The sequence below is a fragment of the Lynx canadensis genome, chromosome A2 (assembly GCF_007474595.2).
Source record: "Lynx canadensis isolate LIC74 chromosome A2, mLynCan4.pri.v2, whole genome shotgun sequence".
NCBI classification, from domain to species: Eukaryota; Metazoa; Chordata; class Mammalia; order Carnivora; family Felidae; genus Lynx; species Lynx canadensis.
Genome location: NC_044304.2, coordinates 8,714,598 through 8,735,046, shown reverse-complemented (window position 1 = coordinate 8,735,046; position 20,449 = coordinate 8,714,598). Strand labels below are relative to the sequence as shown.

The 20,449-nt window shown below is 59.1% G+C and overlaps 5 protein-coding genes across 7 annotated transcripts; 3 read left to right on the top strand and 2 right to left on the bottom strand.

The window, feature by feature from the left end:
• The first annotated feature begins 459 nt into the window (after nt 1-459).
• Nucleotides 460-6,215, top strand: FBXW9 (F-box and WD repeat domain containing 9). 2 transcript variants are annotated; one of them, XM_030301243.1, is made up of 10 exons: nt 460-940; nt 2,093-2,232; nt 2,309-2,437; nt 4,113-4,252; nt 4,339-4,430; nt 5,244-5,392; nt 5,476-5,589; nt 5,720-5,809; nt 5,915-5,980; nt 6,054-6,215. In XM_030301243.1, exons 1-10 carry the CDS (start codon nt 532-534, stop codon nt 6,126-6,128), a joined length of 1,404 nt encoding a protein of 467 aa, XP_030157103.1. In that variant the 5' UTR covers nt 460-531; the 3' UTR covers nt 6,129-6,215. The 2 variants fall into 2 exon arrangements, with proteins under 2 accessions (XP_030157103.1, XP_030157113.1); XM_030301253.1 differs by having other exon boundaries at nt 461-940; nt 4,140-4,252.
• A 739-nt stretch (nt 6,216-6,954) lies between these two features.
• GNG14 (G protein subunit gamma 14) lies at nt 6,955-10,384 on the bottom strand. Its single transcript, XM_030301311.1, has 3 exons — nt 9,254-10,384; nt 7,213-7,305; nt 6,955-7,131 (listed from the first exon to the last, which is right to left on the bottom strand). Exons 2-3 carry the CDS (start codon nt 7,303-7,305, stop codon nt 7,006-7,008), a joined length of 219 nt encoding a protein of 72 aa, XP_030157171.1. The 5' UTR covers nt 9,254-10,384; the 3' UTR covers nt 6,955-7,005.
• DHPS (deoxyhypusine synthase) lies at nt 10,366-14,349 on the top strand. 2 transcript variants are annotated; one of them, XM_030301267.2, is made up of 9 exons: nt 10,366-10,708; nt 11,288-11,452; nt 11,886-12,007; nt 12,117-12,213; nt 12,294-12,380; nt 12,912-13,017; nt 13,097-13,200; nt 13,934-14,059; nt 14,144-14,349. In XM_030301267.2, the coding sequence occupies exons 1-9, from the start codon at nt 10,502-10,504 to the stop codon at nt 14,237-14,239; spliced, it is 1,110 nt and encodes a 369-aa protein (XP_030157127.1). In that variant the 5' UTR covers nt 10,366-10,501; the 3' UTR covers nt 14,240-14,349. The 2 variants fall into 2 exon arrangements, with proteins under 2 accessions (XP_030157127.1, XP_030157136.1); XM_030301276.1 differs by having other exon boundaries at nt 10,484-10,708; nt 13,097-13,222; nt 14,005-14,059.
• Nucleotides 13,423-18,251, bottom strand: WDR83 (WD repeat domain 83). Its single transcript, XM_030301288.1, has 9 exons — nt 17,826-18,251; nt 17,628-17,748; nt 17,440-17,545; nt 17,118-17,166; nt 16,918-17,044; nt 15,926-15,993; nt 15,721-15,829; nt 15,524-15,638; nt 13,423-14,533 (listed from the first exon to the last, which is right to left on the bottom strand). The coding sequence occupies exons 1-9, from the start codon at nt 17,926-17,928 to the stop codon at nt 14,384-14,386; spliced, it is 948 nt and encodes a 315-aa protein (XP_030157148.1). The 5' UTR covers nt 17,929-18,251; the 3' UTR covers nt 13,423-14,383.
• On the top strand, nt 18,252-19,683 carry WDR83OS (WD repeat domain 83 opposite strand). The gene is made up of 4 exons (XM_030301300.1): nt 18,252-18,363; nt 18,479-18,584; nt 19,100-19,197; nt 19,294-19,683. The coding sequence occupies exons 1-4, from the start codon at nt 18,314-18,316 to the stop codon at nt 19,358-19,360; spliced, it is 321 nt and encodes a 106-aa protein (XP_030157160.1). The 5' UTR covers nt 18,252-18,313; the 3' UTR covers nt 19,361-19,683.
• Nucleotides 19,684-20,449: the final 766 nt, after the last annotated feature.

The following is a 20,449-nucleotide window of genomic DNA, read 5'->3' as shown; positions in this document are numbered from 1 at the left end:
ATGTGGCTCGGTTAACACCGCCTGGCTCAAAAGAGGCTTTCAGTAAGAGAGAAATAACGATTATAGGGAATTCAGAGATTTGTTTCACCGAGGACTCTGCAGTACAACTGCACCTTTCTGGCTCCGGAAGGAGAGACAGGAGTTGAAGTCCCTATAAAAGCCCCAGACTTTGAACTCAGAAGAGAGACTCCATTTCTAAGCCCAGCGTCTCCTGTGAGCGATGCCTTTGGCCGAGCCGCGTCAAACCGGAGTCGGCTGGCCGTCTGTATCAGGACCGCCACAGATGCCTGTTTAACAAACGCTGGGAGCAGGAATCTACATTTTCCAGCCCAGGGCCCACGGGGCTGTACCGTGGGAGCCCTCAAAAACAGTGGGGTCCTACGGTCCGGCCGGTTTCCGCGCGCGCCACTCGCTTCCGGTCGGCGCTGCAACATCATTAAGCGGCGCCGGAAGTGCCTTCGCGCTGCCTAGGAGACGGGACGCGGGGACGTCGGCTGACAGGGCCGGGCTGGCCGCGCCCACTCGGTCGCCATGGAGCTTCCCCCAGGGCCTCGCGACGATCCCCGCGCCTGGGACGATGACTCGGACCCGGAGCCGGAGCCCGACCCCGACGCGCAGGCCGAGGCTTACGTGGCCCGCGTGCTCAGTCCGCCGAAAGTCGGACAGGCGCTCCCGCGCGCGCCTTTGCTGTCGGCTCCGGTCGCGTCCCCTGGCGCCCTGGAGCCGCGGGCGGCGTCCAAGGGTCCGCCCGTGGGCGTCCCGGGCCTGCTGAGCCTTCCTCCGGAGCTGCTGCTCGAGATCTGCGCCTACCTAGACGCGCGTCTGGTGCTCCATGTCCTGCCGCGCGTGTGCCACACGCTGCGCGACCTCGTGCGTGACCATGTCACCTGGAGACTACGCGCGCAGCGCCGCGTACGCGCGCCCTACCCAGTGGTGGAAGGTGCGCGCGCCTGGGGGGGCCGGGGTCAGCTGCCCAGATTAGGTTTGGGGCAGGGGATTAGATACCTGGGGTGCTGTGAGCAGAGCCCTGGAGCAGGCTTCCTGGTTGTTCCGGCTTGGGTGGAGGCTGAGGTAGTTACCGATGGTGCCAAAGCCCCTGACCTTCCGGGTGGACCGTGAACCAGATGCTTGGGGTTCCGGGGCTGTGGAGATTTATCCTGGGGGGTTGGGGTCCCTGAACTCAGGACCCAGGGATCCTCAGGCTTGGGGTCCGGTGGTTGACACAGGGACTTGAAGTCTCAGCTTCTGGACTCTCTTGGGGGCTCAGGGTAAGCCAAAGAATCCTCTGAGTATAGACGCTGAGCTAGCAACTGGTGATCCAAAGCCCCTCACTCTTAGACTCTTGACCTAGGTAGGAGTGAGGAACGGTCTAAAGGTCCAGAGCCCGCAACCCTTGAACCCAGTCTAGAGTTTAGAGGTTAGGATACCCACAATCACAGATCCCCAAGCCCAGGGTCTAGCCTGGTCTTAGGCAAGGGCTGGTGGTAATTCGTCCTGTCCCTGAGGTCATTGGTCCCTGGGGGATAAGACAGCTTTGGTGACCTTGAATTGGTGGGACTTTTCTGAACAGCTTGATAAACATAGTTGCTGGAGCCCCCATTATACCACTGACTCTCTGCACCTGGGGCTTGAGTTCTACATCTTGACAGAGCTCCCAAGTTTACAGATTTGACAACACTAATTTGACAACACTTCATCGGGTCTGGTTAAGATCATTGACGCAGAGAGTCCTAGTTTGGAGGCTTAGCCTGAGGGTTGAGGCAGGACCTTAACGTCCTGAGGCTACTATCCTCAGGGTTGGGGGGGGCGGTGCTGAGGCCTGGGAAAGCGGCACTGAGTCTCCAGTTACCCAGTTTTTGGAAGCTGGGGTGAGTTGTTCTAGACCTGCTTGGAAGGCTGGTGGGCTGGTGGTCCCAAAGCTAGATCCCGGGCCTCCTTGGGTGGGCTGAGGGCTCCCGGGGCGGGGACGGGAGGGGGGGCGGTTTCCAAGTCTGGTGCAGGTTGGGCTTCCCGGAAGCCAGAGGTGGGCTTGGAGCTGGTGTGGATGTCGGGATTCCTGCCCACTGGGGACTCTGCTCACGGTGCCCCACAGAGGAGGACTTTGACTGGCCGACGGCCTGCATTGAGCTGGAGCAACACCTGTCGCGCTGGGCCGAGGACGGGCGCTGGGCGGAGTACTTCTGCCTGGCCGACGGACACTTTGCTTCCATCGACTCCGTGCTGCTGCTCCAGGTGAAGCAGGGGCGGTGGGGGGCAGGCAGGGGTGGGCTTGGGTGACCCCGACAACACCACCTCACTCTCTTCCCAGGGTGGGACGCTTTGTCTGTCAGGCTCCCGAGATCGCAACGTCAACCTGTGGGACCTGCGGCAGCTCGGGGTGGAGCCCAGCCGAGTTCTCGTCAAGGCCCTGGGCACCCAGAAGAACAGCACCCACAAGGTGAGGGGTTGGGAGGCCATAGATAAATGTTTTCAAAAGGGGGGGAGGTTGCCTGGGGGGCTCAGTCGGTTGAGCGTCCGGTTCTGGATTCCGGCTCCAGTCGTGATCTCACGGTTCCTGAGTTTGAGCTTCACTGGGCTCTGCACTGGCAGCGCAGAGCCTGCTCGGGATTCTCTGCCCCTCCTTGAGCTCTTTCTCTCTCTCCCTCTCAGGGAGGGAGAGAGAGAGAGAGAGAGAGAGAGAGAGAGAAATAAATATTAAAAGAAAAAAAAAAAAAGGAGGCCAGACAGGGGTAGGAGGGGAGAAGCCTGGGTAGGGCGCCGTGGCTAAGGGCGTGAGTTTTCTTTGGCACTGGACCTCAGAGATTTAAATTTTTTTTTTTTTTCAACGTTTATTTATTTTTCGGACAGAGAGAGACAGAGCATGAACGGGGGAGGGGCAGAGAGAGAGGGAGACACAGAATCGGAAACAGGCTCCAGGCTCCGAGCCGTCAGCCCAGAGCCCGACGCGGGGCTCGAACTCCCGGACCGCGAGATCGTGACCTGGCCGAAGTCGGACGCTTAACCGACTGCGCCACCCAGGCGCCCCTGGACCTCAGAGATTTAAATCTTGCTCTGCTACTGTTAGTGTGACATTGGATGAGACGTAGGGCTTCTCTGGGCCTCCACTTCTACTTTGTGTGGGGTCCGGATGAGAATGAATGGGATGAACGCACACTAAGAGCTTCGCTTAGGCTGGGACACACCGCAGGCGCTCGGTGGTCGTCAGGCAGACCTTGAGAGGCACAGGGCACGGCAGGCGGCAGTTACGAGGCTGCCGGCGGGGATCACAAAGCTCTGAGCATGGCTGGCATCTCGGGAGAAATGGCTGTGGAGGGCACCTCCACCAGTCATTGAGGTGGTCTAGGCAGGTGGCCAGGAGCTTGGTCTCAGAGCCAGGCTACTGGGTTCAAATCCCCACTCTGCTACTTTCTGGCTGTGTGACCTTGGGCACAGGATGCAACCTCTCTGTGCTCCAGTCTCTTCATTTGTAGAATGGGACACAATTACAGTACTGTCCTCAGAGAGTCTGGCGGGGGGTGGGGGGGAGTTAGTCACCAGCCAGTGCTTTGTGCATGTTAGCTCCTGAGACAGGGGCTGTTTTTTGTGCCCATCTTCTCAATGAAGAAACTGAAGGAGGGTACTTCATTTGCCCAGGCCATGGAGTGAAGGCCCCATTTTTTTTCTTTTTAATTAAAAAAAATTTTTTTTAACATTTGCTTGTTTTTCAGAGACAGAGACAGCAGGAGCGGGGGAGGGTCAGAGATCGAGGGAGGGAGACACAGAATCTGAAACAGGCTCCAGGCTCTGAGCTGTCGGCACGCAGCCCGATGTAGGGCTCCAACCCACAAACCACGAGATCATGACCTGAGCTGAGGTCGGCCACTTAACCGCCTGAGCCACCCAGGCGCCCCTAGTGGAGGCCCCGTTCTTAATCGCATTGTTAGGTGGCCTCAAACCACCGCCGCTGCTGAGTCTCACAGGGATTTAGGAATATTCTGTGCGGGTGTGTACCCCTGGGCTCTGGAGTCAGACCCACGGACCTAAGTCCTAACCTCTACTTGGAGCTGACTTGTTCTGGGTCCCTGGGTCAGTTGTCTCCGTCCTCTGACCCTAAATTTTCTTACCTCTGAGAGGGGGATGATCGCAGGTCTGGTCCGCAGGGCTGGGTGTGGTCGCTGGCAGCGCTGGACCACCGCGTGTGCTCCGGTTCCTGGGACAGCACGGTGAAGCTCTGGGACATGGCGGCAGACGGGCAGCAGTTCGGCGAGATAAAGTGTGTGGGGTCCTGGGCAGCGGGGGCAGGGCAGGGCCGTGTGCTGCGCAGTCGCAGCCCCGACCTTGCGGTCCGTGTGTTCCCAGGGGCAAGGCGGCCGTGCTGTGTTTGTCCTACCGGCCTGACATCCTGGTGACTGGCACCTATGACAAGAAGGTGACCGTCTACGACCCCAGAGGTGGGCTAGGGGCCTTGGGGCCTAGGTGGGGAGAGCAGGGCCGCCTGGGGTCTCCAGGGTCATGCCGGGGAAGGAGACACTTGAACCTCACAGCCTGGCTGGGACGATAGTCACAACCAGAGGCTGACCACTCAAGAGTGGCCTGGGCTGTGCTGGGGGCAACCAAGGCAACTGGCGGGGGGGCCGGGTGTTGGGGCAGAAGCCCCCCTCCACCTGCGGCGAAGGATGGGAGGGCTCCGGAGGAGGGGCCTCTGAGCCTCAATGCTGTGCGAGGTGGAACAGCCCCCGAGAACCCTGGGTCCACCACTTCCTCGCTCTCAAGCTCGAACCGCAGTCTCCCCATCTGTAAAATGTGGATAATGACTCCAGCCCCCTAGGGTTAATTGGAGGAGATGACAGTAAGAGCCTTGGTGGAGTAAATGTTCACACAAAAAGCCTAGGCTAAACACTGCCCAGCATATGAGCCTTTTCTGTTGTCTATTTATTCTTCTCTTACTTGAAGGGCTGGGGCTCTTGGCCCAGGCACAGCCAGAGCAGGGTGACGGGTGATGGTGGGACTCGTCTCCAATCGGTCGGCAGGAGGAAGCGTTTTATGCTGGGACTTGCCGAGGTCTGCTCTGCACTGCGAGCAGACGGGGTTGCGGTGGGAGACGGGAGGGCAGAGACTTGGGGGTCCTGGATGGCCCAGATTCAGACGGGACGGAAGAGACAGACGGGACCACTTGCAAGATGCGGGTGGGCGGGGCAGACCACGGATTCAGCCGAGTGGGGAGGGGCCCTGACGTCTCCCTCCTCCCTGCATCACTCGCGAAGCGGGCCCGGCGCTGCTGAAGAGCAGGCGGCTGCACTCCAGCGCGGTGCTGGCGCTGCTGGCGGACGACCGTCACATCATCTCGGGCAGCGAGGACCACACACTCGTGGTGTTCGACCGCCGGGCCAACAGCGTCCTGCAGCGACTGCAGGTGCGCCCTCCCCTGCGGCCTGGAGGGACGGGGGCTGCGGCCTGGCCTGGCCTGAGCTGCCGTGTCCCGCGTCCCTCCCACAGCTGGATTCCTACCTGCTCTGCATGTCCTACCGGGAGCCCCAGCTCTGGGCTGGTGACAACCAGGGCCTGCTGCACGTCTTCGCCAACCACAGTGGCTGCTTCCAACTCGTCCGGGTCTGCCGGGGCTCTTGCCCCTTGCCCAACCGTCCCCGGGCCTCCTCCCTACCTCTCGACCCCTGGGTGGTTGTCGGGCTGGCGTTGGGAGAGCCCTTACCTGAGTGTCACCTGTCCCTGTTTTCTGCAGTCCTTTGACGTGGGCCACAGGTCTCAGATCACAGGCATCAAACACTCACTGGGGGCCTTGTACACCACGTCCACCGACAAGACCGTCCGGGTGAGGCCCCAAGACAGGCCCCCTCCCTTCCCTGCCCCCCCCCCCCCCCCCCCCGCTGCCGGTCAGAGGTGCGCTTCCTGACCTTTGCCCATCGCCCCTCACCAGGTGCACGTGCCCACGGATCCACCGAGGACCATCTGCACCCGAAGCCACAACAATGTGCTAAACGGGGTAAGGCCCTGCCCTGTGCACCCTCCCCAGCTGCCCAGAACGGCCCTGACTACTTCTGTCCCTGCCCTCCCAGATTTGTGCCGAGGGCAACCTGGTGGTAGCTGCCTCTGGGGGTCTATCGCTGGAGGTCTGGCGGCTGCAGGCCTGAGCAGGCGGACGTGGATGTGGATGTGGGTCTGCCGGCCCGCAGGCTGGGCCAGGGCTTCTGTTCTCGGGGGACCTTCCCCCACGCCGGTGCCGCCTCCGCCCCGTCCCAAAGGCCTGGGGCCCAAGGAGTCCGGGCCACGGTTAGGCGGTGTCCCCAGGCTGCGCCCCACGCCAGGGAAGGTGAGGTTGCCGTTCAGGCCCACCCAGGGGACTGCTTGCTCCCCTCCCTTGGGCCCAGTTTTTGTTACGGTTTGGACACCTGCTCTCCCTGGAGAGCAAAGGAGAAATAAACCTGATGTACTGGTGTCACCCGAGGGCTCTGCCTGTGCTTGCTCGGGGCAGGGCGGGGGGGGGGTCTGCGAGACGGTCGTGAAAGCCTTGGCAGCCACTACTTACGTCTGCGGGCACCTGTGCCCGCTCGAGTGCATTTCTGTGATCACGTGTGTCCGGGTGTCACTAGGGAGGTGACCCTGTCTGCGCACATCTGTGTGCTGGCGGATGTGGGTGTGTGTGAGGGAGGAGGCCCTTGAGGGTGTGCGCACATCTGTATGACGGCACCTGTGGGCGCGTGTGACGTGTGTCGGCATGTAGAGTGGGACCCCGACCCTAGGCGTGTGTGTGCAGTGGGAGGGGGAATCTGCTACTGCTGCCCCAGAGGTGCAGGGTGGGGGCGGTGCACGCCCTTCCATCCGGGAGTCCAGGTGTGTGTGCTGTTGTGGCCGTGACCCTGGGGTGGGTGGGGGAGGGAGGCTGGGCCGGGTGTGCGGGGGGTGCGAGTCTGTGGTCCCCCTCTGTCCCCGTGAAGCCTGGCCAAGCCACGTCCCGAGGATCATTCACTTCCTTTTTATTGAGGCCTCCTGGGCGGTCGGGGCCGTGGGTTATAAGATGGCACAGGGCTTCTTCTCCTTGAAGGGGTTGGTGGCAGCCGGGATGCCCACAAGGAAGGGGTCGCTCTTGGCCCGCTCCGCGCAGAACTGCAGCAGGTCGCCGGCCGCCTTGGACACCTGAGGGCCAGCCTGTCAGCTGGCCCCGGGCTGTCCGCCCGCCCCCTCTCCCGGACACGCCCATGCCGCCCTGGTCCTCACCTTCATGCGGTCGATGCCCGCCTCCACCCGCAGCTGTTCCACGGCCCGGCGGGCCTGCCCGATGTCGCTGCCAATGGCCACCTTGCTGGACATCTGCACGAAAGCGAGCAGGGTCGTAGGCAGTGGGCTCGATTCCAGACCTTGAGCCCTAGGGGCTACCTGAGAGTCTCCCAACCACCTCTTGCGTCCTCTGGGGACTGTGGGAAGGGGGTGGCGGTTCCCCGAGCCCCGTCAGGACCACATACTTCAGCTGAGGACTCCGGCGGATTCCCGGCGGCTCAATCCTCCAGCAGCCCGCTTCTGGCTCCCTCCCTTGCCAGCCCGGCCTCTCAGCCCCCTCCTCTCCTCCCCCACCCCTGCAGAGACTTTGAAGCCTGGACGCTCGTGGAGCGAAATGTCAGCGGCAGCAGCTGCCTCAGCTGAGGGGGGTCCCTGCCCCAGGGGGCCCAGTGGCTGCGCTGGTGTCACACGTCACCTTGGCTAAGGGGAAGGCGGGGTTCCCGGCCTCTGCTCCCCACCGTGTATAGAGTGTACCCTGGCTCAGGTGCGGGCCTGCCTCTCCCCCTCCATCTACACTCACCCCCGGGATCTTACCCACAGATTACTTCATCCACTTGCTTATGCTGATGGCTCCACCTGTCCCCATCCCAGCCCCGTCCCTGATTTCAGACCTGCCCAAAGAGCTTCCTGCTCTCCAGTCGGTCACACTGAGGTCTCGGGGGTCTCTCATCTAACTCGGCCAAAGCTGGGCTCCAGATTATCCTCTCCACCCCCCCCCCCCAGATCTTCTGCCCCCAAGTTCACCACCATCCACCCAACTGCCCTGGCCCAAATCTTGAACCCCTTCAATCCTCCCTTTCTGGTGTCCCCTTTCTGATCCTTTCCCAAGAACCCTCAGATCAACTTCAAATTAGGTTCTCAGTCTGGTCACTTCTCTCCACACCTGTTGGCATCTCCCAGGTCCTGCGCCCACCTCTGCCGGCTCGGACCTGTGCAGTTACCCCCCGCTCCCCACCGCCCTTCTCAAGGCATCCAGTGGGATCTGGTAAAAAATCACATTACAACACGGATGCACCTTGAGAACATTATGTTAAGTGAAATGAGCCAGTCACAAAATGACCGATAACGTACGATCCCGTCTGTGTGAGGTCCCTAGAGGAGTCAAGTCCGTAGAGACAGGAAGCAGATGGTGGGAACCAGGGGCCGGGGGAAGGGTGAGGAGTTAGTGTTTCCTGGGGCAGAGTTTCAGTTTGGAAAGATGAGAAGGTTCTGGAAATGTATGGTGATGATGTTTGTACAACAGTGTGAATGTGCTTAATGCCATGGAACCGTACGCTTTACAGTGATTATGATAACAGGGGCGCCTGGGCGTCCTACTTCAGCTAGGTCTCTCTGCCGTCTGTGCGGCGCCTGCTTGGGATCCTCTGTCCCCTCTCTCTCTGCCCGTCTCCTGCTCTGTCTCTCAAAAATAAACATTTAAAAATGATTATGATAATAGATTTTGTTATATACATTTTACCACAATAAAAAAGAATTGGTGGGGGCGCCTGGCTACCTCAGTCAGTGGAGTGTTTGACTCTTGATTTCGGTTCAGGTCATGGTCCCAGGGTCGCGGGATGAAGCCCTGCATCGAGCTCCGTGCTGGGCGTGGAGCCTGTTTGGGATTCGATCTCTCGCTCTCTCCTGCTGCCCCTCTCCCCCGCTCTCGCGCTCTCTCTAAACAACAACAACATTTAAAAAGGAATGATGTATCTGGCTTCTGTTTAATGAGCTCTCTGGCCACAGCTGGAAGATGAATCAGAGGGAAGGTAGCCCCGCGTGGAGGCTGAGAACGAGAAGCACCTGGATACAAATGCCCCCATTGAGTTGCACACCTGAAACTAATATAATGTGCTATGTCAAGTCTATTTAAAAAAAAAAAAAAAAAGCACCTGGATTTGGGACCTACTTTGTGGGTAGCACTTGGTGGCTGTGCTGAGGGATGGATGTGGGTGTGAGAGAAGGGGAGACATCAAGTTCAATTCCCCAGTTTTGAACCTACCAGGTGTGTGGAGCGCTCCTTTGCTGAGTTGAGGGCTCTTTGTTGAGGTGTGGAAGACTTCAGGGAGATCAGAGTTAGGAGGAGAGGGACTGAGGTGGTGAGTTTGAGATCCAAGTGGAGACTGTCAAAGATGGTCTCTTCTTCCAATTAAGTAGGCTAATCTCTGGCCTCAGGACCTTTGCACTGGCAAAGGTTTCTTTACCAACGGGGGACGATGGGGGAACGGCCTCCCCAAATCTTCACATATGGGGACTTTCTTGGCCTTCTGGCCTTGGCTCAAATGTCACCTCCTCGGTGTCCTTCCCTAACTACCTGTCCCTGCAAATAAGGCCACCGGTTACCCCTCCATCCATCCCTAATTCAAAGACACATCATCATTTCTCAATCCTCAATAACACTTACCGCTATTGTTGTTACCTTTCTAGCTCCCCAAACTGTGGACTCCAGTAGGACAGGGCCTGCATCTCATTCACTGATAAAGCTGCCGCGCCACACACAGGGCTCAACGTATAGTACAGACTCCATAAATTGTAGAGTGACTTGTTAAAAGAATCCCCCTGGGGGACCAGACCCCGTCCAGGGCTCTGAGGACCCGTAAGATACAGACCCCGCCTTCGAAGGTCTCACAGCCTTGCTGGAGGTTGACGTCAGCCTTGGATCCCAGAGGAGGTCCCTTACTTTGAGGAAGGTCAGGGAAGGCTTCCCGGAAGAAGCGACAGCCGCTGCTGCCAGGGGAAGATCAGAGAGTTAGGTAGCTTGTGGAGTCTCTGGAGACCTGTGAGGCACGAACAGGGATCAGTAAACCGTTTGATGAGAGACGCCCAGAGGCAGAAACTATCTGACATCTCCTGATGACTCGAATCCTGTCCAAGGGCGACGTCTAAGAAGCCATCCTTTTCCCCCAACGGGACAGAAACGAACGGGAGAGCGCCGCGCAACGCGGTGGGTGTCCAGCAGGCGGCAGTAAAAGTAGGACTCTTCATCTCGGGCTGACAAGGGGCGAAAGGGAACAACGGCTCCTCGCGGCTTCCGTATTACGGAACGCACGCGCAAAGATGGCCGCGTCCTGGATTACGGAAGTCACAGAGAGTCATGTGACCAAGCAACTTCCCGTCCCCTTCGGCAGGTTCTCCCAAGCCCTACTTCCTGCACTGTCTTACAGAAGAGCGTGCCGGGGCTTAGCGCGTTTCGAGGCCGCTGGAGGCCTGGCCTGGGGTGGCTGTGATCTGAGAGTGCGGCCGCAGGAGCATGGAGGGTCCTCCGGAGGGGGAGGCACCTGCAGCGGCGCTGGCCGCTGTGCTGAAGCACAGCTCGGCGCTGCCGTCCGAGAGCGCCCAAGTCCGAGGCTACGACTTCAACCGCGGCGTGGACTACCGTGCGCTACTGGAGGCCTTCGGCACCACCGGCTTCCAGGCCACCAACTTCGGGCGCGCAGTGCAGCAAGTCAACGCCATGGTGACGCCTGGGGCGGGACTTCCTGGATGGAGGGGGCGTGGTCACCAGTAGCAGCAATGCAGCACTTGAAGGGGGCGGGGGCTCCCTTGAGAAGGAGGAGTGTCCTCTGTTGGGCGGTCCAATAGGTGGAGAGAGGCAGGGCCCGTTCCGGGCGGGAGTTTCTGCGCTGGGAAGAGGACGTTGTTCCTGCACCCTCATCGCGTCCTACTTTCCGAATGATTCTAGATAGGGGGCAGGTTATAGGTGACCAGTGAGAGTTCTGGACGGTGCAGTTGAGGAGCCTGAGTCAGGACGGGGTCTGAGCTCGGATTTGCTTTTTCCGATAGGGAAGGAGGCCGGGCCTGCAAAGGTCATGGCTCTCCAATTCCTTGAAAGAGGGGTAAAAAAAACCTGAGCGTGTGCCCTGAGATTTGGGCTGTGAATGGGGAGGAGCCTGCACAGGGGGCGTTCGTTCCCTGGTTCCAGGTATTCCAGGTAGAAGTGGTCCCCCATCCCTGAGTGGGCAGAACCTGGGGGCGAGTCCTCCGGCTAGTTTGGGGTCAGAGGGTGAGGGTAACTTGACCCCTCCTTTCCATCTAGATAGAGAAGAAACTAGAGCCGCTGTCGCAGGATGAAGACCATCATGCAGACTTGACCCAGAGCCGCCGCCCACTTACTGGCTGCACCATTTTTCTGGGCTACACATCCAATCTCATCAGTTCAGGCCTCCGTGAGACCATCCGTTACCTCGTGCAGCACAACATGGTAGGGACCTGGTGGGATTGTGGCCTTGGTCTTAGGGGCAAGATTATCGATCATTTAAATGACATAGGGAGACAGGGTCATTTTTTTTTTTTTTTTAAGTTTATGTATTTTGAGAGAGAGAGTGAGCTGGGGAAGGGCAGAGAGGAGAGAGAATCCCAAGCAGGTTCACCACTGTCAGCATGGAGACCAATGTGAGGCTTGAACCCATGAACTGTGAGATCATGACCTGCTCTGAAATCAAGAGTCAGACGCTTAACTGACTGAGCCGCCCAGGTGCCCCCCACAGAGTCAGTTTTAAGCAGAGGGACACGATCTAATTTTGTTTTGTAGTAGAGCTTCCCCCAAGGGTCACTGGATGAGAGTTGGGAATTACAAGCCATGCCTGGGATGAGGACAGGCCCCTTCCCGGGCCAACCTCACTGACTTGCTGCAGGTGGACGTCTTAGTGACCACAGCTGGCGGTGTGGAGGAAGATTTCATCAAGTGCTTGGCACCCACGTACCTGGGCGATTTCAGTCTCAGGGGGAAGGAGCTACGTGAGAACGGGATCAACAGGTGGAGACCCTGAGTGGTGCTGGGCAAAGGAGCTGGGCTGAGGGTCCTGGGACCCGATGCCCACATGCCTCATGTTTGCACCCGATGCCCACATGCCTCATGTTCGCAGGATTGGAAACCTACTGGTGCCCAATGACAATTACTGCAAATTTGAGGACTGGTTGATGCCCATTCTGGACCAGATGGTGCTGGAGCAGAACACAGAGGTGGGGCAGGAGTGACCTGGGAGCAGGCATGGTAGGAGTCAGGGGAGGCACTGCTGCTTGAAGCCAATGTCTCCTCCTAGGGTGTGAAGTGGACACCTTCCAAGATGATCGCCCGGCTGGGCAAGGAGATCAACAACCCAGAATCCGTGTATTACTGGGCCCAGAAGGTGAGGGCCTGGGTGGGGCAGATACCAGGCCTGGGCATGTGTTAGCTGGTTTCATCTTCACAGCCACCTGGGGAGCCAGAATGGTTTTCGTCATCTCCACTTTTAGGTGAAGAACCTGATGCAGAGGTTAGGTGGTTTGTCTGAGGTTGCACAGCCAGAGTGTGGTCTTGGTATCCTGGCTCTATTCCTAGACCATCTGGGATCAGTTGGGGTCGTGCCTCGAAACCCTCATGGGGCAGGGCACATGGTCCCAGGCTCCTCAGAGGCTGAGCTCCAGCAGCCGGAATAACGAGAGCTCCCAGTCTTTGTCAGACACGATCCTTAGCGTTTGCCTTGGGTTTCATCCCGTATGCCTCTTCATCTGTGAGGGAGGTGCCGCCTCAGCACTTTAGTTGAGGAAACGGAGGCCCAGGGAACTTAAACACTCTGCCCAGAATCAGGCAGAGAGGAGGGGATCCCACTGGGATGGGGACCAGCCTGCCCACCCTGGGCTCTGAGCCCCAGCTGCTCTCCTGTCTTCCTGTTTCCCAGAACCACATCCCCGTGTTGAGCCCAGCGCTCACAGATGGCTCCCTGGGCGACATGATCTTCTTCCATTCCTACAAGAAGCCAGGCCTGGTCCTGGACATCGTTGAGGGTGAGGTGCTGGGGCCACGGAGGAGCAGGGGAGGAGGGCTGGCTGGGCCCAAAGCCTGACCACGGCGCTCTCCTCCCAGACCTGAGGCTCATCAACACACAGGCCATCTTTGCCAAGCGCACTGGCATGATCATCCTGGGCGGGGGTGTGGTCAAGCACCACATCGCCAACGCCAACCTCATGGTGAGTGGGGTTAGAGTACCTGGTCCCTAGCGAGGGTGGCACTTGGGCTTGCCATGCAGACATGCCTGTGCCATGTGCCAGGGAGACAACTGTGGACTAGACAGGCCATAATCTCTGCCCTCCCGGACTGAGGTTCTAGACAGGGCGAAGGGCAGCACACCAGGGCCATGCACGTCAGGTGGCAGAAACTGCTATGGGAAAAAACGAGGGATGACAATTGGCAAGAGAAAAGGAGTGCTCTTCAGAAAAGGTAAGCTCTGGGAATTCCAACCTGTGAGCAGAGAAAACAGCCAGCACAAAGGCTTTGAGGTGCCTGATTTAAGTCAAGGAACACTTACGAGGCCAGCGAAGGGGAACGGGAAGTAAGTAACCAGTCAGGCCTCCAGGGCCACCACTCGGGTCCTCACAGGCGCCCTCTGGCTTCTGTGGGGGGAACAAACGGCGGGTTCTGGGTAAACAGTGATGGGACCCGGACCAGGGTGGGAGCCTTCTGTATATTTGGTGGCAGTCCCTGCTGAACAGATGCAGGAGAGTAGTTGCTAGATAGCAGGAGGGTTGGGGGCAGCTCTGGCCACGCATTGACATGGGCCTTTCCTTTGAAGCAAGGGGCCACTAAGGGCTTCCTTCATGCAGGACACATCCCTCAGCCTCTAGCTAGTCCCCTGCGTCCGTGTCTTTCTGCCTGCCTGTCTCCAGTGACTGCCTGACCAGCTCACCTTGCCCCTCCCCACAGCGGAATGGGGCCGACTATGCTGTCTACATCAACACGGCCCAGGAATTCGACGGCTCGGATTCTGGTGCCAGGCCAGACGAAGCAGTCTCCTGGGGCAAGATCCGGGTGGACGCACAGCCTGTCAAGGTGAGGGTGGTCAGCTGGGGGGCGGGGCACAGTCTCCCAGAATGCGGTCACAGGCCCCGTGGTTCACCCAGGTCCCCTCCGCAGGTCTATGCCGATGCCTCCCTGGTCTTCCCCCTGCTTGTGGCTGAAACCTTCGCCCAGAAGTCAGATGCCTTCACGCCCGAGAAGAACGAGGACTGAATGGCTACCGCACCAGCGAAGCCTCCCCTCCTCTATTTATTAGCATGCAGTTCTCCCCTCACTCCTTGGTCAGCGGCGGGTCTCCAATAAATGGTCTCTGTGAGCCTGGAGTCTGTGCCCTTGGTGGCGGCGGGTCCCCCGGCTTCAGCCCGTGCCACCCTCCGCCTCATAAGCCTCTTCCCGCCAGCAGTGGACGCTGCCCCCCACGGCAGTCAGCAGGCAGGGCTCCAGGGGGTGGTAGGACAGCGATTGCACCACACCAGGACCCACGGGCAGGGCCAGTGCCAGGGCACCCTGTGGAGGGAAGGATGGGGGGCAGTTACCGGTGCAGATCTCTCCCCTGACCTCCAGCCACCTGCCTCGGATCGCTTCCCCGGCACCGCAAACCTCACCTGCCCCAAAATGAACCCCTCTGGCGTTCCATCCCTCCAGGTGCTGGGCCAGACACCTTGGGAGTCTCTCTCTCTCTCTCACACCTCCCACCCCTTTATCAGTAAGTGCTCCTGGCTCTGCCTTTAGACCACGTCCAGACTGCAGATGCTCTCCCCATTGACAGCCACCACCTTGCTCCAACCTTGTGTCTCTTCCCAGCTTCTCTCCCCACGCTGCCACCGTCCAGGCTCTACTGGCCCACTGGGCAGCCTCCGTGCTCACTTCCTTCATCACCTTACAGTCATCGCTCAACACATACGGTCCCTCGAGCAGGCTCCAGATTTCTCTTCCCACTTCAAACATGTCCCTTCGTGTGCCCTTCCCTTCAGGATGACTTCCTGTCTACCAGACTCTTGAGAAGTAGGCAGAACACTGGTGTGTTCTTAGTTCCCAGGCGCCGCCCCCGCCCCCCGTTTCCTCCATCCTCTTAGGGGGCTTACTTTCCCTGGCCAAGCCTCAGCCCTGACCCCATTAGGCCAGAACTGTCTGTTCCCAGCCTGACATCCCCACCAGACACATCAGGACAGGGCTCACAGGGTTTGGGACTGGGAACGGCAGGGATGCTCAGAGATAGCTCAGGTTTCCTGAACCACAGCCCCATCTCAGCTTGGCTTCTGTGGCCTTGGTTAACCCGGCCCTGCAGCTGCCGCCGCGACCCCACAGTACTTGTATCTCCCGACCAACGTGGGCCACACCTCCAAGCCTAAGCACACAGTTCCCTTTGCCGGGAATGTCTTTCCTGCTTCATCCTCCCACTCACTCCTCCCAGCTCCCAGCTCTAACAGCATTGCCTTTTCCCGGTGTGGGAGTGATGGAGGCACCCTGGTACAGAGCTGGGGTGAGAAGGCTCACCTCAACCAGGTCCCAGAAGTACACCTTCCCGTCCTCGGAGCAGCTGACCACGTGCGTGTCACGCTCACTCAGGCAGCAGTCCAGCTTGTACTCCTGGTTCTTATGGCCCGTGTACCTAGGGGTCAGTGGGATCAGAAGGGGCAGGGGCTGGGGGATGGGCTGGGCTGGGGGTGGGGGCCACATCCTTGAGGACTCACTCGCCCAGCAGTTCCCCGGTGTCCTTGTCTAGAAGCCGCAACGTGGAGTCCAGGCTGGACACCAGGGTGCACTGCCCGTCCCGGCTGAAGCAGGTACAAGTGATGGGGCCTGGGGGGGGATGGGGAGGGGTGCGGGTGAGTGAGACCAGGGCCCCATTTGCTGCCCCCGCCTTCCCTGCCTGCCCCACAGCCCGGCCACACTCACTGCCCACGTAGTCTGAGAAGAGCTGCCCCATCCTCAGGTCGTAGCGCCTCACCCGGCCGTCCACGGAACTGCAGGAGGATGGATGCAGCTGAAGCATCACCGGGGGCCAGTAGGTCCATGGCTCCGGTCCCAGTACCCTCCTTGGCCCTGCCAGGACGCTGGGGGCAAGGCTGGGCTTGCCCTTCCTGTGTACCCTTCACTGTCATGCTCACACTCAAGGCTAGCCGTGGAAACTATGCACTAAAGTGAACTCACGAGTGTAATTCCAAGACGCTGGCTTTGAGACACACACCCAGGGCCAATCCGGACCCACTCCACCTGTTTCTGATACCGACTGAGCATGCTCTCTGGGCTAGTCCTTGGGACACAGCTGCCACCCAGCCAGGAGCACTTTCTGCCATCGTAGAGCCCCACTGACTGAGAGTAGGAAGGCCTCCCCGAGGAGGTGACATCTAAACTAGGACTTGAAGGATAAGGAGACAAACATCTGTGGTCCAGGAGACGTGTGGGAACAGGCCAGCAATAGGCTGGGAAGCCCCAACTGCCCCCACGGGGGGGAATGGCACTCCTCTGGTTTTTGGCAACACTTGGGCACCCGGGCTTGGGCTTGGGAATTTTAATTGTTCGCCTCCCGCAACTAGAATACCAAACCTCTGTGGGTGGAGATTTTTCCCGATTTCATTCACTGCTGTGTGTGCACTGACTAAATCATATGCAGGTGATGCTCAAAAAACACTAGGTAGAGGGAGTCCAGGTAGAGGAAAGGGAGTCCAGGTAGAAGAAGAACAAAGGCAAAGGTCCTGGGGTGAGAGCGTCCTTAGCACATGAAGAGAAATGAGACCAAGGATGGATAAAAGCTGAAAAACCAGCAGAGACCAGACTGTGCAGGGCCCTGTAAGCTGAGGGGAGAAGAGGAGATTTACAACCTAAGCAGAGAGGCAGCGGTGATCCCCCTTGGCACCCAGGAGGGGTGAGGTCCTGGCTCCACTCACCCTGCCAGGATCTCATGGTCCGACACCTTCACACTGGATATGCCATCCCTGGCTTCGTCCAGCGTCTGCACTGGCTCAGGCCTTCGAGATCGGCAGTCCCAGCAGCGTATGCTAGAATCGATAGAGCCTGTGAGGCCAGCATGACGGTGAGGTCAGGTGTGGGCTGCAGGGGCAGCACCCTGCCTAGGCCCCAGACTCACCAGACAGGATGACCGTGGCCTCTTCATTAAACTGGACCGTGTTCACCTTCTGGGAAACAGGAATTGCCACTCAGAGGAGGCTGGACTTTGGAGGACTGGGATAAAGGCAGGGTTCCAGGTTCCAATGCACGTTAAGGCAAGGGCAAAGGCTAGAGACAGGGGAGGTGAAAGGTTCTGGGGAAACTGCATGCTGGGCTATGGGGAAAGGATGCTTGCTCTGTAGTGGGTAGGGGTGGAAAGGTTCCCTGTCACCAGCTACACAATAATGCAGGTCCTCTCCGTCATCCACGCCCTAATGAGGCCTCTTCTTGCCCGTACTCACCCCCGCGTGGCCCCGGAATTTGCGAACGACCTGCCCTGATGCCACATCCCACAGCACCACCGCCTTGTCCCCGCCGCCGGAGCAGAGACTGCTGTTGTCAAAGGAGCTAGACGGCATAGGAGGGAAGGTCAGTGTTGACGTCGGATCCCGACCTCGGCACCCGTATCGCGGCCTGGCCCCCAGCTCACCCGGCCGCGTCCAGCACCTCGTAGCCGTGGCCACTGTAGGTCCGCAGCAGCGTCCCTCGCAGCGGGTTCCACAGCTTCAGGGTCTTGTCGCTGCCGCACGTCAGACAGTAATTGCCATCCACTGGGGAACACCAGGAGGGGATTATAGGGCCGCGGGCCTCAGGAGGCAGGAGGACAAGGAATGAAGAGGGAGCTCACCATTAAATCGTACAGCTCGCACTGCCCCCTGCCCGCAGTCCAGCGTCTTCACTCGTTTTTGCGGCAGCTCCGGGCCCCGCGGTTTGGGCTCAGGGAAAGCCATTTGTGTCAGGACCCTTCCCCACCGCCTTAAATCGGTTGGCACCGAAGATTTCGAGCCCTCGGCACCCACGCTTGGGTGTAACCTTGTGGTCTTCCGCGGTCTACTTCCTGTCTCTCACTTCCGGTTCAGATGTTTGGCTTCTTGAAGATAGTTTTGGGAATACTGGAGCCTGATTCCAGCGTCCAGGTTTCTTTCCCCACTTCTTGTTGTCAAGGAACATTTTTGGTCTCTTCTAATTGTCTGTCCCCTGCCTGGGAGGAGTCCTGGCCCCCGCCGCCGGGAACGGAAGCTCGAAGTCTGTGGGTGCTACTCTAAAAGCCATCCTCCGTTTCCGCGCCGGAAACTGCAACTCCCGCAGCGGAAGAGGCTCGACCTCCGACCCGCCATGTCCACTAACAATATGTCGGACCCACGGAGGCCGAACAAAGTGCTGAGGTGAGGACCCCCACGTCATGGGAACGGGGCTCGGGTTGTACGGCGAGGCCCAGGGAAGCGCTTGTCCATCTCGGGGGTGGGACTTGAGTGCCTCTGACCCTTGACCCTGCCGCAGGTACAAGCCCCCGCCGAGCGAGTGTAACCCGGCCTTGGACGACCCGACGCCAGACTACATGAACCTGCTCGGCATGATCTTCAGCATGTGCGGCCTCATGCTCAAGGTGGGCGGCGCCGAGTTTCCTTCGGCGTAGCTCCGCCCGACAGCGAAGCCTGTGGGGGCAGCGGATTCGGAACGAAGCGGGGCTGCGGCCGAGGGGGCGGGGCCTGGCCGGGGGGCGGGGCTGAGCAAGGCGAGGACGTGAGGGAAGCGAGGGGTCTGGGTGGGTACGTGGGAAGTCTGTCTAAGGGTGGGAGCCAGGTTTTAAAGCGGTTTGGAGGGGACTCGAAAGGATGGGGTTCTTAGCATCATGAGGTGTGTTAGAGGCCAGTCTTCTTGGGCCTGAGAGTATGTGGAGGGGTCAGAGACGCACGCCGAGAGAGTAGGACCAAACACTGGGTGCCTGGAGTAGCCTAGGGGGAATGGGACTGAGGGACTCTTGGGGTCAAGGTCCAAGCTGCTTCAGATGGAATCAGTCGGTTGGAACCAGTGCCTGGTAATGCCCCGGGGGCGGGGGGGGGGGGTCATTGGTGTGCCTTTCATTGACCAAATCCCACCCACCCACCTACCTTTCCCTAGCTGAAGTGGTGCGCTTGGGTCGCCGTCTACTGTTCCTTCATCAGCTTTGCCAACTCCCGGAGCTCTGAGGACACTAAACAGATGATGAGTAGCTTCATGTGAGTCTGGGCCTAGAGAAGGAGGGCTCCTGAGTTAACGGGGAGTGGGGGACCCAAGCCTACCCCTCCTGGACTGATACCTGTCTCCTGTCCCAGGCTGTCCATCTCTGCCGTGGTGATGTCATATCTGCAGAACCCTCAGCCCATGACGCCCCCCTGGTGATGTCAGCCTAGGACCACTCTGTCCACCTTCCCCCAGGCCTGGCCCCTGGCTGCCCAGCCTCCTGCCCTCAGCTGCTGTCCTGGGCTTCCATGAATGTGGTAGTCTCAGGGCCCACAGCTGGCTGGAGGGAACCTGACCCTTTCCCTGGGATTCCACTTCTGCTGGGCAGAGGGGAATACCCTCGGCCTACCCCTCCTGCCTACCTTCCCCAACCTGCCTGCTGCGGTGGGAGATGCTGTCCATGTTTCTAGGTGTATCCACTCGTGTTGTTGTTGTTGTTGTTGTTGAAACCAGTTAAATAAAGTTTTGCATTCTGGCGGTTCTTTGTGACCTCTCTTTTCTGTGCATTATGGGTGATCTTCCTCGTGGGGGGTGGGGGTGGGTGGGCTCCAGCTCTTCCACTCAATCAGGCCTTTGGTGGGGCTCTAGCCTGGAGCCTTCTGGTGGTTCACTTGCTTATTTCACAAGCCTTGTGACTTAAGTCAGCTGCTAGAGACAGGGAAGTGACCCCTGTCCTCTGGCAATTTAGCACATGGGCTTTGCTGACCTGAGGAATGTGGGCTTTGATTTTCTTATCAGACAAATTGGGTAATATCAGCCAACTGGATGGAATGACAGGGACTGGGAAAAGCATGAAAGGCTGAGACCTTTCCCACTGGTCACTCCTCACCTGAGTACCGTGGGTATTTCTTTAACAACTAGGCTGGATACCTCCCAACCTCAGCACTCTCAGGGCAGTTTCCGTATCTGTAATCCTCGTAGGACAGAACAGGACCGCCATCAACCCCTGCTCCTAGCCAAGCTAGGTCCCTCCAAGACCCCAGCCTTAAAGGTCAATGGGACACCCTAGGATCCTGTGCACACACTCCCACCTCCTAGCCAAAATTACACCCATGGGAAAATCTGAGACCGATGCATCCACGGGGACAAAGGGGCACTCCGAGGCCACTCGGAGGTAGGGAGACACTAAAGGCTCTTCTGGCCAAACCAGCACCCTCGGGGTGGGGGGGGGAACACGCCTAACGCCTCCCTACACTCCTAGCGACCTCAGGGGTAGCCAGAAACAGCCTCAGCCCAGTGAGGCGCCGG

Excerpts from the sequence above, each read along its gene's own strand:
- FBXW9 (XM_030301243.1), top strand. The coding sequence starts at position 532 with ATGGAGCTTCCCCCAGGGCCTCGCGACGATCCCCGCGCCTGGGACGAT. Across the intron at positions 4,431-5,243 it reads GACCGTCTACGACCCCAGAG|CGGGCCCGGCGCTGCTGAAG; the intron begins GTGGGCTAGGGG and ends TCACTCGCGAAG. Across the intron at positions 5,810-5,914 it reads CCACCGACAAGACCGTCCGG|GTGCACGTGCCCACGGATCC; the intron begins GTGAGGCCCCAA and ends GCCCCTCACCAG.
- GNG14 (XM_030301311.1), bottom strand. The coding sequence starts at position 7,305 with ATGTCCAGCAAGGTGGCCATTGGCAGCGACATCGGGCAGGCCCGCCGG. Across the intron at positions 7,132-7,212 it reads CGGGCATCGACCGCATGAAG|GTGTCCAAGGCGGCCGGCGA; the intron begins GTGAGGACCAGG and ends GCTGGCCCTCAG.
- DHPS (XM_030301267.2), top strand. The coding sequence starts at position 10,502 with ATGGAGGGTCCTCCGGAGGGGGAGGCACCTGCAGCGGCGCTGGCCGCT. Across the intron at positions 11,453-11,885 it reads ACCTCGTGCAGCACAACATG|GTGGACGTCTTAGTGACCAC; the intron begins GTAGGGACCTGG and ends GACTTGCTGCAG. Across the intron at positions 12,008-12,116 it reads CGTGAGAACGGGATCAACAG|GATTGGAAACCTACTGGTGC; the intron begins GTGGAGACCCTG and ends TCATGTTCGCAG.
- WDR83 (XM_030301288.1), bottom strand. The coding sequence starts at position 17,928 with ATGGCTTTCCCTGAGCCCAAACCGCGGGGCCCGGAGCTGCCGCAAAAA. Across the intron at positions 15,994-16,917 it reads GACCATGAGATCCTGGCAGG|TTCCGTGGACGGCCGGGTGA; the intron begins GTGAGTGGAGCC and ends ATCCTCCTGCAG. Across the intron at positions 15,830-15,925 it reads CTTCTCAGACTACGTGGGCA|GCCCCATCACTTGTACCTGC; the intron begins GTGAGTGTGGCC and ends ATCCCCCCCCAG.
- WDR83OS (XM_030301300.1), top strand. The coding sequence starts at position 18,314 with ATGTCCACTAACAATATGTCGGACCCACGGAGGCCGAACAAAGTGCTG. Across the intron at positions 18,364-18,478 it reads AGGCCGAACAAAGTGCTGAG|GTACAAGCCCCCGCCGAGCG; the intron begins GTGAGGACCCCC and ends ACCCTGCCGCAG. Across the intron at positions 19,198-19,293 it reads CAGATGATGAGTAGCTTCAT|GCTGTCCATCTCTGCCGTGG; the intron begins GTGAGTCTGGGC and ends CTCCTGTCCCAG.